Genomic DNA, 15,627 nt, shown 5'->3' with positions numbered 1-15,627 from the left:
CGTTCCTCCATTAATGTTAGATGGCCTGAGGGGCTGGATTGTTTCACAGTCACTGTCTGTATGCACGAATGAGCTTATTATATTACAACTGTCATATTTAATCAGATTTATCCCCATGTCTTTTTCATTTTAAATATTCATTTAAACCAGGGGTCTAAAAACTCGCGGCCCTCGTGATGATATTTTGTGGCCCCCACCTTGATATGAAAGTTTAATGTGAGTTTTATATGAATGGCACTTTACCGTGTTGTGTGTGGAAGGTCCCTTTAATTACTTTTTGGGTAATTTTGTGTCTTTTTTTGGTTATTTTGTGTCTTTTTTAAGTAATTTAGGTTTTTTTGGGTAATTTTGTGTCTCTTTTAAATAATTTTCCTTCTTTTTTTAGTAATTTTGTGTATTTTTTGGTCATTTTGTGTCTTTTTTTAATAATTTAGTGTCTTTTTTAGTAATAATTTGTGTCTTTTTTGGTCATTTTGTTTCTTTTTTAAGTAATTCAGTTTTTTGTGTCATTTTGTCTTTTTTTTGTAATTTTGTGTCTTTTTTGTGTCATTTTGTGTCCTTTTAAATAAAAAGTCTTTTTTTTTGGTCCTTTTGTGTCTTTTTTTATTAGTAATTTTGTGTATTTTTTGGTCATTTTGTGTCTTTTTTAAATAATTTTGCGTCAGTTTTTTGTGTCATTTTGTGTCTACTTTTGGTCATTTTGGCTCTGCTTAAAAGTGTCTTCCGTTGTTGGCAGGGTTCGAACCTGCGCGGGGAGACCCCAATGGATTTCAAGTCCATCGCCTTAACCTCTCGGCCACAACAACATAAAATAATGCTTCTCCAATCAAATGGCCTCTCTGACACTTCCATTGGGGATTCAGGTGTGCTATGCTAGTTGCTGCTAATGTATCTTCGAGGTCACTAGCTTCCAGCCGAGCTGAAGAGTGGGCTCCAGAGACGCAACAGTGTCAGAATCTATTCCAGGTGGTGTCTAACACCTGGCCTGGAGGCCAGAACTGGCCTACCAAACGGTCCATCTGGGCCCCTGGAGGAGAAGTCATTAACTCATCTGCTCCTGGCAGACCACTAGGAAGGAGCTGGGCACACCTGAATACCCAATGGAAGTCGCTCAGAGAGGTATTATAATTGTGTTGTTGTGGCCGAGAGCATTTTCTTTTGTCGACCTTTTTTGAAAATTTGGTGAACATTTTCAATACATTTGGATTGAAACCTGGTTTATTTCATATATAGTGAAGGCCCACAGGGTATGAGGCTCAGTGTAAGTGTATGATTTTAGGTCCTGTGGGAGTTTAGCAGGTCTCAGGAGCCCACTGTTCAGCTCGGCTGGAAGCTAGTGACCTCGAAGATACATTAGCAGCAACTAGCATAGCACACCTGAATCCCCAATGGAAGTGTCGGAGACGCCATTTGATTGGAGAAGTGATGTATTTGTGTTGTTGTGGCCGAGAGGTTAAGGCGATGGACTTGAAATCCATTGGGGTCTCCCCGCGCAGGTTCGAACCCTGCCAACAACGGAAGACACTTTTGAGCAGCGGCAACCACCAATAATAAGGGATTTCAGGTGGGACTTTCTAAAGGATCACTCTCAGAGCAAACAGGATCGTCTTTCCAACAGTCTGTTGGGGCCCAAATGATTCAGCATTTTCCACCTGGAATTCAAAAAGGGCCACAGTGGCGTCTGACTGAAGACAGATGGGCGTGGCCTTTATCTTCAAGCCACACCCACTTGCATTCACCATCGACTTCTAGAAATCATTTCACTGTTCTGCTGAATCTCTGTTTGTCAGAGTTTGAAAATATACAACAATCTGGAAGTGCGGAGTTGGAAAGAAATTCCCTTCCAAGGCCTCTGGAGCTCAGTCTTCAGCTGTCAGCAGGTTGGTGGGTGCAAGGTTTAGACTGAACCATGACGTTGAATTCAATACTTTTGAATGAAAGAAGATGGCACAAGTGAAGAGGTTTTCCAGTCATACCTTTACCTTTGCTCCCAGTTAGTTGAACGTAGACCATGCCTTGTTGATCTGCATAAAGACAACCCTTCTTTTAACCGTCCCTGGGTGGGCTTGAACCACCAACCTTTCGGTTAACAGCCGAAGGCGCTAACCTATTGTGCCACAGAGACAATCCTGATGAAATGCTGAGGGGGTGTGGCATCCATATTCAAGCCACACCCACTTCAATTTGCTGTTATCCTGTTGTTAATCTGAGTTTATTGGTTTATTTTGCTGTCCATGAAAGTGAGGACTGCTTAATGGACAGCAGTTGAAGCTGAAGGTAATAATCCAGCTTGACTGGTGGAGAAACAAATGGGAAACAATGGGAAGGAATGCCTGACCCGGTTAGCACACTTTGTTGGGGAGTCTGTTGACTTTGTGTATCAGCCCGGCTCCTTCCTAGTGGTGTGCCAGGAGCCCCCCAAGCCCATCGACATCCCCAACATTGGCTGGTTGTTCTATAATAGCTTGTCCAGCATAGGAACTGCTCCTCCTACTAGGATGGAGTAACCTCCACTGGACAAATGGGAACAGAGCATTTCATTGAAAAACTGTAATGAATGACTTCTCCTCCAGGGGCCCAGATGGACCGTTTGGTAGGCCAGTTCTGGCCTCCAGACCAGGTGTTAGACACCACCTGGAATAGATTCTGATGCTGTTGTGTCTCTGGAGCCCACTGTTCAGCTCGGCTCGAAGCTAGTGACCTCAAAGATACATTAGCAGCAACTAGCATAGCCAACCTGAATCCCCAATGGAAGTGTCGGAGACGCGATTTGATTGGAGAAGTATTGTATTTGTGTTGTTGTGGCCGAGAGGTTAAGGCGATGGACTTGAAATCCATTGGGGTCTCCCCGCGCAGGTTCGAATCCTGCCAACAACGGAAGACACTTTTGAGCAGCGGCAAAATGACCAAAAAAAGACACAAAATGACCAAGAAAAAAGCTAAATTACCTAAAAAAGACACATAATGACCAAATAAAAGAAAAAAATAGTAAAAAAAAGGACACAAAATTACCAAATAAAGTAATTAAAGGGACCTTCCACACACAACACGGTAAAGTGCCATTCATATAAAACTCACATTAAACTTTCATATCAAGGTGGGGGCCACAAAATATCGTCACGAGGGCCACAATTGGCCCACGGGCCGCGAGTTTGAGACGCCTGATATAGACCAACACCAAGATATTTCATAAAAGCACAACATATTGACTCTTCTTAATTGCTTAAAAAAGACACAAATTTACCCAAAAAAAGACACAAAATGACACAAAAAAGACACAAAATGACCAAAAAAAGACATAAAATGACCAAAAAAGACACAAAATGACAGAAAAAAACCTAGATTACTTTAAAAAATACACAAAATGACCAAAAAAGACAAATGACTGAAAAAAACACTTAATTGCTTAAAAAAGACACAAATTTACCCAAAAAAGACACAAAAGGACCCAAAAAAGACACAAAATGACATAAAAAACCTAAATTACTTAAAAAATACACAAAATTACCAAAAAGACACAAAATGGCTAAAAGAAAAAGACACAAAAAAACCCACAAAATAACAAAAAAGACACAAAATTACCCAAAAAAGACACAAAATGACAGAAAAAAAAACTAAATTACTTTAAAAAGACACAAAATGACTAAAAAAGACACACAATTATTTTAAAAAATACACAAAATTACCGAAAAAGACAAAGAATTACCAAAAAAAGTAATTAAAGGGACCTTCCACACACAACACAGTAAAGTGCCATTCATATAAAACTCACATTAAACTTTCATATCAAGGTGGGGGCCACAAAATATCGTCACGAGGGCCACAACTGGCCCGCGGGCCGCGAGTTTGAGACGCCTGATATAGACCAACACCAAGATATTTAATAAAAGCACAACATATTGACTAATAGAAATCCTCACTCTTCTGTACTTCATGAAAAATGTTCCCTTATTATATTATGAATGTAAAAACAACAGTCTATATTCCATTCCTTTATTGGCAGCAGAGAGAGAAGAAGTAGGACATGCATGGTTAAACACATTAATAGTGTGAGTGTGTGTAAAAGACCCCTGGGGGCCCCTCAGTGCTGCCATACTTGGATTGACTTCATCACACTGAGCGTGTCGTACGGTGCCAGCATGTTTGGCTTCAGTGCATCTCTGCTAATAAAACATTCATTCTCCAGCAGGCCAACGCTGCAGCCTGCAAGATCTCTTCTCCATGGATCTGTTCTCCACCGGAGGGGAACTCCATCAGCCCATATGTTCTGCCCAAAGGCTCCCAGAAACGAGGTAGCAGGGTTGTTTGCAGAAGAAGCAGTATTAGAATGTACATGATGATCCATTATTCAGGGGCCTGTACAGTGAGGGAGGGTCCTACAGAGGACAGCTGAAGAAGTTCAAAGTGGTTAATAAACATGGTTCTGATTTGTGTTTCTGCTTTTGATGTTGTATTTGTGGAATTTCATACCATTAATAATTACAAAATTACCTTTTAAAGTAATAGTAGAAATGTAATCTATCTATAAAAGCAAGAAGTGTGTGTGTCTGTCGAGGAAAGGGGTCTCAAACTTGCGGCCCGCGGGCCAATTGTGGCCCTCGTGATGATATTTTGTGGCCCCCACCTTGATATGAAAGTTTAATGTGAGTTTTATATGAATGGCACTTTACTGTATTGTGTGTGGAAGGTTCCTTTAATTACATTTTTTGGGTAATTTTTTGTCTTTTTCGGTAATTTTGTGTATTTTTAAAAATGATTTGGTGTCTTTTTTGGGTCATTTTGTATCTTTTTGGGGAATTTTGTGTCTTTTTTGTTATTTTGTGTCTTTTTCTTTTAGTCATTTTGTGACTTTTTTGTGTCATTTTGTGTCTTTTTTGGGCAAATTTGTGTCTTTTTTAAGCAATTTAGTGTTTTTTTCAGTCATTTGTGTCTTTTTTGTAATTTTGTGTCTTTTTTGGTCATTTTGTGCCTTTTTAAAGTATTTTAGTGTTTTTTCAGTTATTTGTGTCTTTTTTGGGTAATTTTGTCTTTTTTTTAGTATTTTATTTTTTACCATGACGTGTTGGTATCATTGTTTTCAGCACAACCTCACCTATATGACCTGATTATTTTTTTTCATTTTAACTTACTGGATCAACATTTTGAACACAAAAAACACAAAAAAAATACCAAAAACACACACAAAATTACAAAAAAACACACAAAAAACCACCAGTTTTTTAAAACTTTTTTTTAATTTTCATTTTTACAAAAAACACAGAAAACACACAGAAAACACACACAAATAAATGACAAAGAACACAGATAAAAACACAGAAATTACAAAAAAAACACACAAAAAATGCATTAAAAATGCTGAATGCACACTGCAAAATTAGAAAAATCATGTCACTACACTCGGTTAAGGTGATCTTTACCTTTGCTGAAAAATATGTTTACTGAAATCTTAAGATTAAGAGGAAAAAATGAAACACCAAAGTACGGTTTACATTTTGTACTACCTAGTCATTTGCAAGTGCCTTCATCATTTCAAGTGTTAATTGTAAAAAAATAAAAGTTATTGTATGTGGTTTTAGTGTATTAGGGCCATTGAAGCTAAAACAAAGGAGCCTTGGAGCACACACACTTCCAGGTGAGCTAGTAGAGAAGAAGTTCTCCACGGTTACCTGAATTATCCATGTCCATCTAGAGCTGCTGTTGGAAATGATTGCATAATAAAAACAGAATAGAGTTGCAGCGTGTTGTAATGGCGTGCAGCAGCAGCAGAAGAAGAGCTGTGATGACACCGTGTTGCATCAGGTGAACCATCCTAAATGATCCTCCAGGTGATTTTGCTCCAGACACGACATTCCCCTCTGCTGCCTCTTTCAAAGTAAAAGCACTTTATGAAGCATTTAAAGTGGTGCAGGTGTCAGAGTGACAGCATTACTTTAACAGTATATGACAGCAGGTTTAGGATTGTTGCTGGAAATATATAAAACAGAGAAAACAGCCTGTAAGGGTAAAATATGAAGTTAACTTCCATATAAATAACTCAGCAAATCCATCAACAAAGCAGGATGTACTATAACCCTAATACTATACTTTAAATACTTTAAATCAGGGGTCTCAAACTCAAATTACCTGGGGGCCGCTGGAGGCAGTATCAAAATGACCAAAAAAAGACACAAAATTACAACAAAAAAGACACAAAATGACCAAAAAAGACACAAAATGACCAAAAAAGACACAAATGACAAAAAAAAAAAAAATTACTTAGAAAAGACACAAAATTACCAAAAAAAAGGACACAAAATTACTAAAAAGACACAAATGACTGAAAATAAGACAAAATTACCCCAAGACACAAAAATACTAAAGAGACACAAAATGACCAAAAAAAAGACACAAACTTACCAAAAAAAGACACTAAATTACTAAAAAAAGACACAAAATGACCAAAAAATACACAAAATGACCCAAAACATACACAAAAAATCCTAAAAAAAGACACAAAATTACCAAAAAAGACAAACAATTACCATAAAAAGACACAAAATTAACAAAAAAGACACAAAATTACTAAAAAAAGACAAAATTTCAAAAGAAAAGACACAAAATTATTTTAAAGAAGACACAAAATTACATTACATAACATTTCCACTTCTTCCGGTAACAACAACACGGCAGATAATAAACAATCCGGTCTGGATACGCATTGTTCTGCTTCTCTCGCCTTGTTAGTGACCTGTCAATCAAAGGTAGCCCCGCCCCAAATCATACGATTCTTTATCTTCTATTTTCTTCTAAATGGGGCCATTATTTACACTATTAACATCAGATTGTCTTGAAGAAGATTTGTTACTAGTGATTGAGACCATAGTGTTGTCCTGAAAAACATTTCTGAGGTAATAAATCAAGTGAGAAGTTTTCTCATTTTGCATTGAAATGAATGGACATAAATGCTTTTGCAGCCTCACTTAGCGCCCCCTGCTGGAATTTTCAGTAGAATGCAGTTTAAGGCACTTCTTGGTTTGCCTCCCTGCTCAGACCAGGAGGTTGCCGCCTGGGTCTTCCTCACATTAAGAAAGGCAGAGAATATCACCAGACTTTTTCCATTTTAATTAATTACACGGACATCGTTCACACATGTCATACAAACAATTTAACTATATCAGGGAATATAGTTCATGTCTTCTTGTCTGAACAGGGACCTCATGCAGGGCCCAGTGAATAAAACAAAATCAAAAATCACACTTAACATCAGTGTAACGTTCTGCTGTAGAACATGTACATGTTCTCCCCTCCCCCCTTCTCTATTCCCCACTGCATTAATAAGCGCTTGTGCAGGGCCTCATTTTCAAGGCGCTGCTTTATTTAAAGAACCTTCTTTTAATATTTAATGTGATTAAGTGTGTAGGATAACCTACTTAGTAGTAGCATGCTGCACACTGAACACTGAACACCATGTAGGGAGAAAAAGAGTAAAAGGCAATAAATGTCAGTTTGTTCTTAACACTAAAAGCACTAAAAGCACAGCCGAGCTTCTATCAGCTGTTCTTTCCTCGTGTCCAGAATTAGTCCACTGAATGAACAAGCCAAGTGCCTTATATTTATATTTATGCCTTATAAGATCAGTCATTTTAACGACTGCTTATTTGAAAGGTTTGATTATTAGGGCTGTTTCCATTAGAGTCCAGTACCCAGAATGAGGCGGGTCTAACTCGCCGAAACGCCTTTAATTTGAATATGAGCCGTCCTGAGAGGACTTTTGACCGGACTGTTTTTGTTTTTCTCCCCTGAATAAAGCCTGGTTGCTGATTGGATAGAACACTAAGCAGGATGTGACGTAGTACTCGACGCCACAACAACACGCGCCATGTGTAAAAGCAGTGTTGCCAACTTGGCAACTTTGTTGCTATATTTATCGACTTTTCAGACCCCCTTAGCGACTATCTTTCAAAAAAGCGACTAGCGACAAATCCAGCGACTTTTTCTGGTGTTATTGGAGACTTTTGGAGACTCGTTCTTACTCTTTTTATCCGAGGCTCGTTAAGAAGAGTAAGAACAAGTCAAAGCGGCACAGTCCTCCTGCAGCAGTCTCTTGCAGCTGCAGTCACAGAGCCGGAGGGGATGTTAACCCCTTAGCGTCCAGTCTGCAAATTGCTAACAGGCTAACAGTTAGCTCTGTAGCAGTACAGTGTGTATGTGCTAACAGGCTAACAGTTAGCTCTGTAGCAGTACAGTGTGTATGTGCTAACAGGCTAACAGTTAGCTCTGTAGCAGTACAGTGTGTATGTACCGGAGCACCGGACACTCTGTGCACAGTTAGCGATGCTGGTTAATTCACAGTCATGATGTTTATGATCAGCGGAGACGCTGTGCATAATTAGCCATGCTGGTTTGGTCATTTTGTGTCTTTTTTAAATAATTTTGTGTCTTTTTTTAAAATAATTGTCTTTTTTAATAATTGTGTCTTTTTTAATAATTTTGAGTCTTTTTAATACTTTTGTCTTTTTTTTTATAATTTAGTGTCTTTTTTGGTAATTTTGTGTATTTTTAAAATATTTTTGTGTCTTTTTTTGGTCATTTTGTGTCTTTTTTGTAATTTTGTGTCTTTTTTTTGTAATTTTGTCTTTTTTTTGCTCATTTTGATACTGCCTCCAGCGGCCCCCAGGTAATCTGACTTTGAGGCCCCTGATATAGTTTGAGGCCCCTGATCTAGATTCATATATAATCTGCCCCTTGCACCTGTACAGTCCACAAACAGAAGCGGAGACATTATAGTGTGAGGTCTTGTCTTTATTATTATTATCTCAAAATCAATTGTATTCAAACTTTTTAAAATGTTTGTACATATTCACTTAATAAAAGCAAAAAAAAAAAAAAAAGAGAGAGAAAAAAGACTATCAGTATAAAAAGATTATTTAGGCATTCTGTTACAAAGACGCTGCAGATGCTCGTCTTCATCAGACGTGTAAACTTGAAATCTCTATCGGCACAAACATCCAAACATCCTGGAGATCATCTCACAGGAGATTAACAGCACTGAGAATGAAATGTTAGAGTTTTATTTTTACCTGAACACTCTTTGCTTAATTCTGCACTGTTCTGATTCCTCTTTAGTGAATTAATGGAAACATTATTTACATTATAGAAGCAGAACTTAACTTGATTTCAGTCAAATGTGTGCACATTAAAGTATCGTTGCATTTTTAATCATTTACTTGTGCCAGAATCAGACTACAAAAAAAAAAATTCCGTTGCTTTTACAGAAAAAAATGGCAGCTGTGGTTACCAGAATAATTCTGCAAAAAATACAGTAAACAACTTTACAGAACAACTTGTAAATTGTACTGGAATTTAGTGCACAATAAATAATAACTGAATGTTAATTTATTGGTATTCAATGCACAATAAGCAAAATCTGCATGCAAATTTTGCATAAATAATTAGTATAAAAGCAGCAGCATCATCCTGTTAAATTAGCAGTAAAGGACGTTATAATCTACAACTTTAAAATGTATTATATATATTTTTAAATTACTACAGTTTTAGGATGTAAAATGTATAAGTTGTTCTGTAAAGATGTTGACATATGAACTGTATTTTTTACGGTAATATTCTGGTAACAACAGCTGCCAGTTTTTTTCTGTAAAAACAACGGGACATTTTTACAGTGTACACTATATTTTTATATGCTCTCTGTGTTTTAGACAATTAAAAAAATTCTTGCTGACTTTGCACACTTGTTGTTATTCCCCGACCAATCAGAGCCTTTAATGCATGATGCATATAGTTTAAATACGTATGCAGGTGATGGGGCTGAAAGATCAAACTGGACTTTTCTGCATGATTGCATAAGTATAATGTAGTATAAACAGAAGCATGTTACTCTATTGGACTATATTAAATTCTATATGATGCTCTATTTTATCAGGGTTTTATCAATAACTTTTGCACAATTCATTGTGCAAAATAAGCAGCTTGCTCATTTGGCAGCACTACAAAAGCTGACTTTCTTTTATTATTGTTTTTAAATAAAATCCCTTTTTGTGTCGCTACTCTTCTAATGCACAACATGGGTCAAAAATGCTAACTACTTAGCTAACTTCTTGGCTAAGTAATTAGCTAAGTAGCTTGCTAGCCTAACTACTTAGCTAACTTCTTGGCTAAGTATTTAGCTAAGTAGCTTGCTAACCTAACTACTTAGCTAACTTCTTGGCTAAGTAATTAGCTAAGTAGCTTGCTAACCTAACTACTTAGCTAACTTCTTGGCTAAGTAATTAGCTAAGTAGCTTGCTAACCTAAGTACTTAGCTAACTTCTTGGCTAAGTAATTAGCTGAGTAGCTTGCTAAGCTAAGTACTTAGCTAACTTCTTGGCTAAGTAATTAGCTAAGTAGCTTGCTAACCTAACTACTTAGCTAACTTCTTGGCTAATCAGCTTGCTAAGCTAACTACTTAGCTAACTTCTTGGCTAAGTACTTAGCTAAGTAGCTTGCTAACCTAACTACTTAGCTTACTTCTTGGCTAAGTAATTAGCTAAGTAGCTTGCTAACCTAACTGCTTAGGTAACTTCTTGGCTAAGTAGTTAGCTTAGCAAGCTACTTAGCCAAGTAGTTAGCTATTTTTCTTCATAAAGTATGAGAGGCAAAATGGAAATAATGATCTGTTGTTATCAAAAACAAGATATTTAAAGAATACTTGGAATATTCAATCATAAAATAAGTTGATATGAAAAGATAGAGCACAGAAACACACAGCAGCATTAAATAACATGAAGGGAATGAATGAGGGTTAATTTTTGACCCACGTTGTGCATAAAAGGGTTAATGCTAAACTACCCTGTTGAACTGATTGGTCTGTTCGGTCGTGGTGGTTCTTTGTGCCTTAAATTAAGATTATTAAATCTAGAAATACACGTTATACGCTTAAAATAAGAAATTAACTCTTAAAACAAGATAAATTAAAGCTGCCAGCAGTGATGAACTGGCCCGAGCAGAGTGACCTGATGATTATTTGGTTCTTACCAAGATAAAAAAAAACTTTAGATTTAGAAGTGTTAGATCATTTATCTTGTTTTAAGAGTTAATTTCTTATTTTAAGTGTTCAACATGCTTATTTCTAGATTTAATAATCTTAATTTAAGAAATCTTGCCATGTGAAATTATCTGTCCATGCAGCAAGATCATTTCCCTCAGATTTACTGTTTTTATCTGGTTTTTAGACACAATTTTTTTGCAATGTGCCACTCCTGTATCATGAAAATTAGAAAATGTAAAACCTAATCAAGTGAAGAGGGTCACCTGGATTGTATAGGTTATATATATATAATATAGGTTAGTGCATGGACTTTCAACTGCGCATTCAGCCTTTTTCTAAGAAAAAATGTCCTAAAATGGGATGTTCTCCAAAGCCAAAATGGAGTCTCTATGACACCTACACAGAGTAAAGTTCTTGTTAGTGAAGTGACAACGAAGCTTTAACCCATTGAGGCCTAAAACGGCTGTAAAAGCTGCCTGTAAAACCTCTGGGTGATTTTAAAATCAGCCCCTAAAACCTGAAGTTTTTCTGTAAATTCAACAGAAGTGTCAACTCTTCCTACTAAATAATAGATTTTTCAGCCTCTGTAGCAGATAGAAATGAAATTCAAAAAGTATTTGAGAGCTTCTAGCTGTTATATCTGAGCTCCCTCCGCTATAGTCGTCTTCACCATGATTTATAAGTTCTGGAAAAGTCCCATGATGCATTGCGACACTCCCACATGTATTTGTGTCCCACTCATTTTGTGTCTTTTTTTAGTCATTTTGTGTCATTTTGTGTCCGTTTTTAGTCATTTTCTGTCTTTTTTTTGTCATTTTCTGTCTTTTTTTTAGTCATTTTCTGTCTTTTCGTGTCCTTTGTTAGTCATTTTGTGTCTTTTTTTGGTCATTTTCTGTCTTTTTTTTAGTCATTTTCTGTCTTTTGTGTCTTTTTTTAGTCATTTTGTGTCTTATTTTAGTCATTGTGTCTTTTTTTGGTGATGATTTCAAAGTTCCCTGTTGCATTGCGACATCCCACATGTATTCTGATGCATTTCATTGGCCAAGAGACCGAAAAAAGGTGGAAAAAACTACAAATACTACAAAACGACGTATCCACTTTCCCGGCTTTAATGGTAGAAATGCAGTCATGCTTTCCCGCCTTAAATGGCTTAATGAACCATTTGCTTTATTTTTGGACCCCACTAGATGGCGGTCTTGGCTTACAAAAAAAGGCTCTAGCAATGGTAATTAAGTGTGTTTTCAGCCTTTTGTTGAACAAACAGCGCCATCTAGTGGGCTCAGAAAGTAAAGACAATGGTTCATGAAGCTTCGTTGTCACTTCACTACTTCTTGTATCTAAAACAAAATAATGCACAACAAAGCAGCAGAGTGGCGCTAGAAGAGCTAGCAGCCTTGTTTTAACTTTTGGCAATGCACACGGAGGAGTGTAAACACTGATATGTGGATATTTGGATCACAGTGTTGGTTTTAGTGATGCACAATCATCACTGGAATGGTGGGCTGGGGTTAACTTCTTTGGCCAGACAGAAAGAAAGAAAGAAAGAGAGAGAGAGAGAGAGAATATGGAAGTAAATCTGTGTCTTTGGAGTTTGAAATAAAAAAGACGTTGAATTTCTAGCACTGAATATTTATGCATTGAAATGATGTATCTGAATGTTTTTCAACGTTAAAAATTCAACCTCAAAAAATTCAACCTTAAAAAATTCAACCTCAAAAAATTAAACCGCAAAAAATTCAACCTCAAAAAATTCAACCGCAAAAAATTCAACCTAAAAATTTGCGTTTTAATTTTTTGCGGTTGAAGTTTTTGAGGTTGAATTTTTAACGTTGCAAAACATTCAGATACATAATTTCAATGCATGGGCTAGAAATTCAACCGCAAAAAATTCAACTGCAAAAAAAATTCAACCTCAAAAAATTAAAACGCAAATTTTTAGGTTGAATTTTTTGCAGTTGAATTTTTTGCGGTTTAATTTTTTGCGGTTCAATTTTAACGCTGAAAAACATTCAGATACATAATTTCAATGCAGAAATATTCAGTGCTAGAAATTCAACGTCTTTTTTATTTCAAACTCCGATGACACAGATTTACTTCCATAAGAGAGAGAGAGAGAGAGAGAGAGAGAGAGAGGCAGAGTGTGCTTGTTTCGTACATTTTGCATGTTTGCACGTGTGGACATGAAGTTCAAAGTGTAGATTTGGATGTGTTGACAGAAGACAGTCTGCTGGAGAGATGTTTCTCCACTCTACGAGGCATCTTCCTCGTCTTTGTGCTCGCTGGGTTCTGCTCTCTGAGACAGGAGGAACGATTCCCACACAGCCAGGCACTGAAAGAGAAGATACACCATTATCAGAATCATCATCATCATCATCATCATCAATAATGGAGGTAAGCATATAGTTAGGATAAAGTGCTTGTCAATAATCTTACAGAAAACAACTTTGCAAAAGCACAACAGCAATGGCTGAAATCCCATCATTTATGTAACTTTCTGAAAATTAAACTTGTACAACCACAATTACCAAAAATACACAGAATTACCAAAAAAGACACACAGTTATTAAAAAGACACAAAATTATAAAAAAGACAAAATTACTGAAAAAAGACACAAAATGACCAAAAAAGACACAAAATTATAAAAAAGACAAAATTATTTAAAAAAAAACAAAATTATTAAAAAAAGACACAAAATTATAAAAAAGACAAAATTATTAAAAAAAAAACAAAATTATTAAAAAAAGACACAAAATGACCAAATAGACACAGAATTACCAAAAAGACCCAAAATCATTAAAAAAGACACAGAATTATTAAAAAAAAGACAAAATTACTAAAAAAAGACACAAAATGGCTGAAAAAACACTAAATTAGTAAAAAAAAAAGACACAAAATGACGAAAAATACACAGAATTACCAAAAAAATACACAAAATGACCTGAAAAAGACACAAAAAAGACAAAATGACACAAAAAAGATACAAAATTATTAAAAAAGACACAAAATTATTTAAAAAAAACACAAAATTACCCCAAAAACAGTAAATAAAGGGACCTTCCACACACAACACGGTAAAGTGCCATTCATATAAAACTCACATTAAACTTTCATATCAAGGTGGGGGCCACAAAATATCATCACGAGGGCCTCAATTGGCCCGCGGGCCGCCAGTTTGAGACCCCTGATCTAAAGAGCGTTCCTAAACGTCTCTCCCTGCTCTCTTCCCACTACTCTTCCTCTTCTATCTGCCTCTCTTCATCCTTTCTCTACCTCCCTAGCGTCTCACCAGTGAAGGCCCATTACTGCAGACAGTCTCATTGTGACGTTAGTGTGTCTGTGTGTGCGTGTGCAACTGTCACAGAAACTTGACAAAGCGAATCTCACTTTTTAACGCCATGAAAAGCAGTTATCTAGATAGCAGAGGCAGGAAGTCACGCAACCAGAAAGTGGAAATGACAAGCGCACAGCAACAGGCTCAGACTGACTGTGAAGCTGCTCTAGGACTCTGTCAGCACACAGCAATAAAGCAGGAGAAGTCACTTTTTCCAAGGTAATAGCAGTTTGTTTGGAGGCGGCAGTAAGTCAGAGCCTCGGCCCGTCAACCCTCCATTTAACAGCCAATTTCTTCCAGCAGCACCTCGGTGGCACCGTGTGACTGTGCAGGCTGGAGGTTTGGTCAAAGAAATGATTTCAGGAGGCAGAAATGTCAAGTTAGACGAGAACTGGAGGAGCTGAAACTGTCCAGTGAATCTATAAAAGTGTGAAGAGAGAAAGAAGCTCATGCTGCTAAATCATCAAAGACAAGCTTTACATGTTGTACCGACTTAGCTACAATTAAACAGAACTTCTACATGAATAAAAGGAAATATTTCTCTGTGAATATCATGTTTTGTTGCTAATACTACAGCAGGGGTCTGAAACTCAAATTACCTGGGGACGCTGGAGGCAGAATCAAAATGACAGAAAAAAGACACAGAATTACTAAAAAAAAATAAACAAAATGACAGAAAAAAAGACACAAAATTACTAAAAAAAGAAACAAAATGACAGAAAAAAAAATTACTTAAAAAAGACACAAAATTACTAAAAAAAGAAACAAAATGACAGAAAAAAAAATTACTTAAAAAGACACAAAATGACCAAAAAAAGACACAAAATTATTCTAAAAAAGACACAAAATGACACAAGACCTGAGAATATATATTAAAATCTGACAATATATATATTAAAATCTGACAATATATATTAAAATTTGAGAATATATATTGAAGTCTGACGATATATATTAAAATCTGAGAATATATATTAAAGTCTGAGAATATATATTAAAATCCGAGAATATATATTAAAGTCTGAGAATATATATTAAAATCTGAGAATATATATTAAAGTCTGAGAATATATATTAAAGTCTGAGAATACATATTAAAGTCTGAGAATATATATTAAAATCCGAGAATATATATTTAAGTCTGAGAAAATATATTAAAGTCTGAGAATATATATTAAAATCCGAGAATATATATTTAAGTCTGAGAATATATATTAAAGTCTGAGAATATATATTAAAGTCTGAGAATATATATTTAAGTCTGAGAATATA

The 15,627-nt window shown here is 36.1% G+C and overlaps 1 protein-coding gene and 3 non-coding genes across 4 annotated transcripts in view; 2 read left to right on the top strand and 2 right to left on the bottom strand.

Annotated features, from left to right (window-relative positions):
* Nucleotides 1-724: 724 nt before the first annotated feature.
* On the bottom strand, nucleotides 725-806 carry trnas-uga (transfer RNA serine (anticodon UGA)). Its single transcript has one exon. It is a non-coding gene; the product is annotated as a tRNA-Ser (tRNA).
* Nucleotides 807-1,435: 629 nt separating this feature from the next.
* Nucleotides 1,436-1,517, top strand: trnas-uga (transfer RNA serine (anticodon UGA)). The gene has a single exon. It is a non-coding gene; the product is annotated as a tRNA-Ser (tRNA).
* Nucleotides 1,518-2,795: 1,278 nt separating this feature from the next.
* On the top strand, nucleotides 2,796-2,877 carry trnas-uga (transfer RNA serine (anticodon UGA)). The gene has a single exon. It is a non-coding gene; the product is annotated as a tRNA-Ser (tRNA).
* Nucleotides 2,878-12,784: 9,907 nt separating this feature from the next.
* snx7 (sorting nexin 7) overlaps nucleotides 12,785-15,627 on the bottom strand; it is a 51,294-nt gene continuing 48,451 nt past the window's right edge. Inside the window, exon 9 of the mRNA XM_059326911.1 lies at nucleotides 12,785-13,352. Coding sequence (XP_059182894.1) covers nucleotides 13,272-13,352 — 81 coding nt within the window. The 3' untranslated portion in view covers nucleotides 12,785-13,271. The remainder of the gene's footprint in view (nucleotides 13,353-15,627) is intronic.

This window comes from Centropristis striata, chromosome 23 (assembly GCF_030273125.1).
Source record: "Centropristis striata isolate RG_2023a ecotype Rhode Island chromosome 23, C.striata_1.0, whole genome shotgun sequence".
Classification (NCBI taxonomy): domain Eukaryota; kingdom Metazoa; phylum Chordata; class Actinopteri; order Perciformes; family Serranidae; genus Centropristis; species Centropristis striata.
Note: the sequence above shows the minus strand (reverse complement) of the source record. Positions and strands in the feature narration are given on the sequence as shown.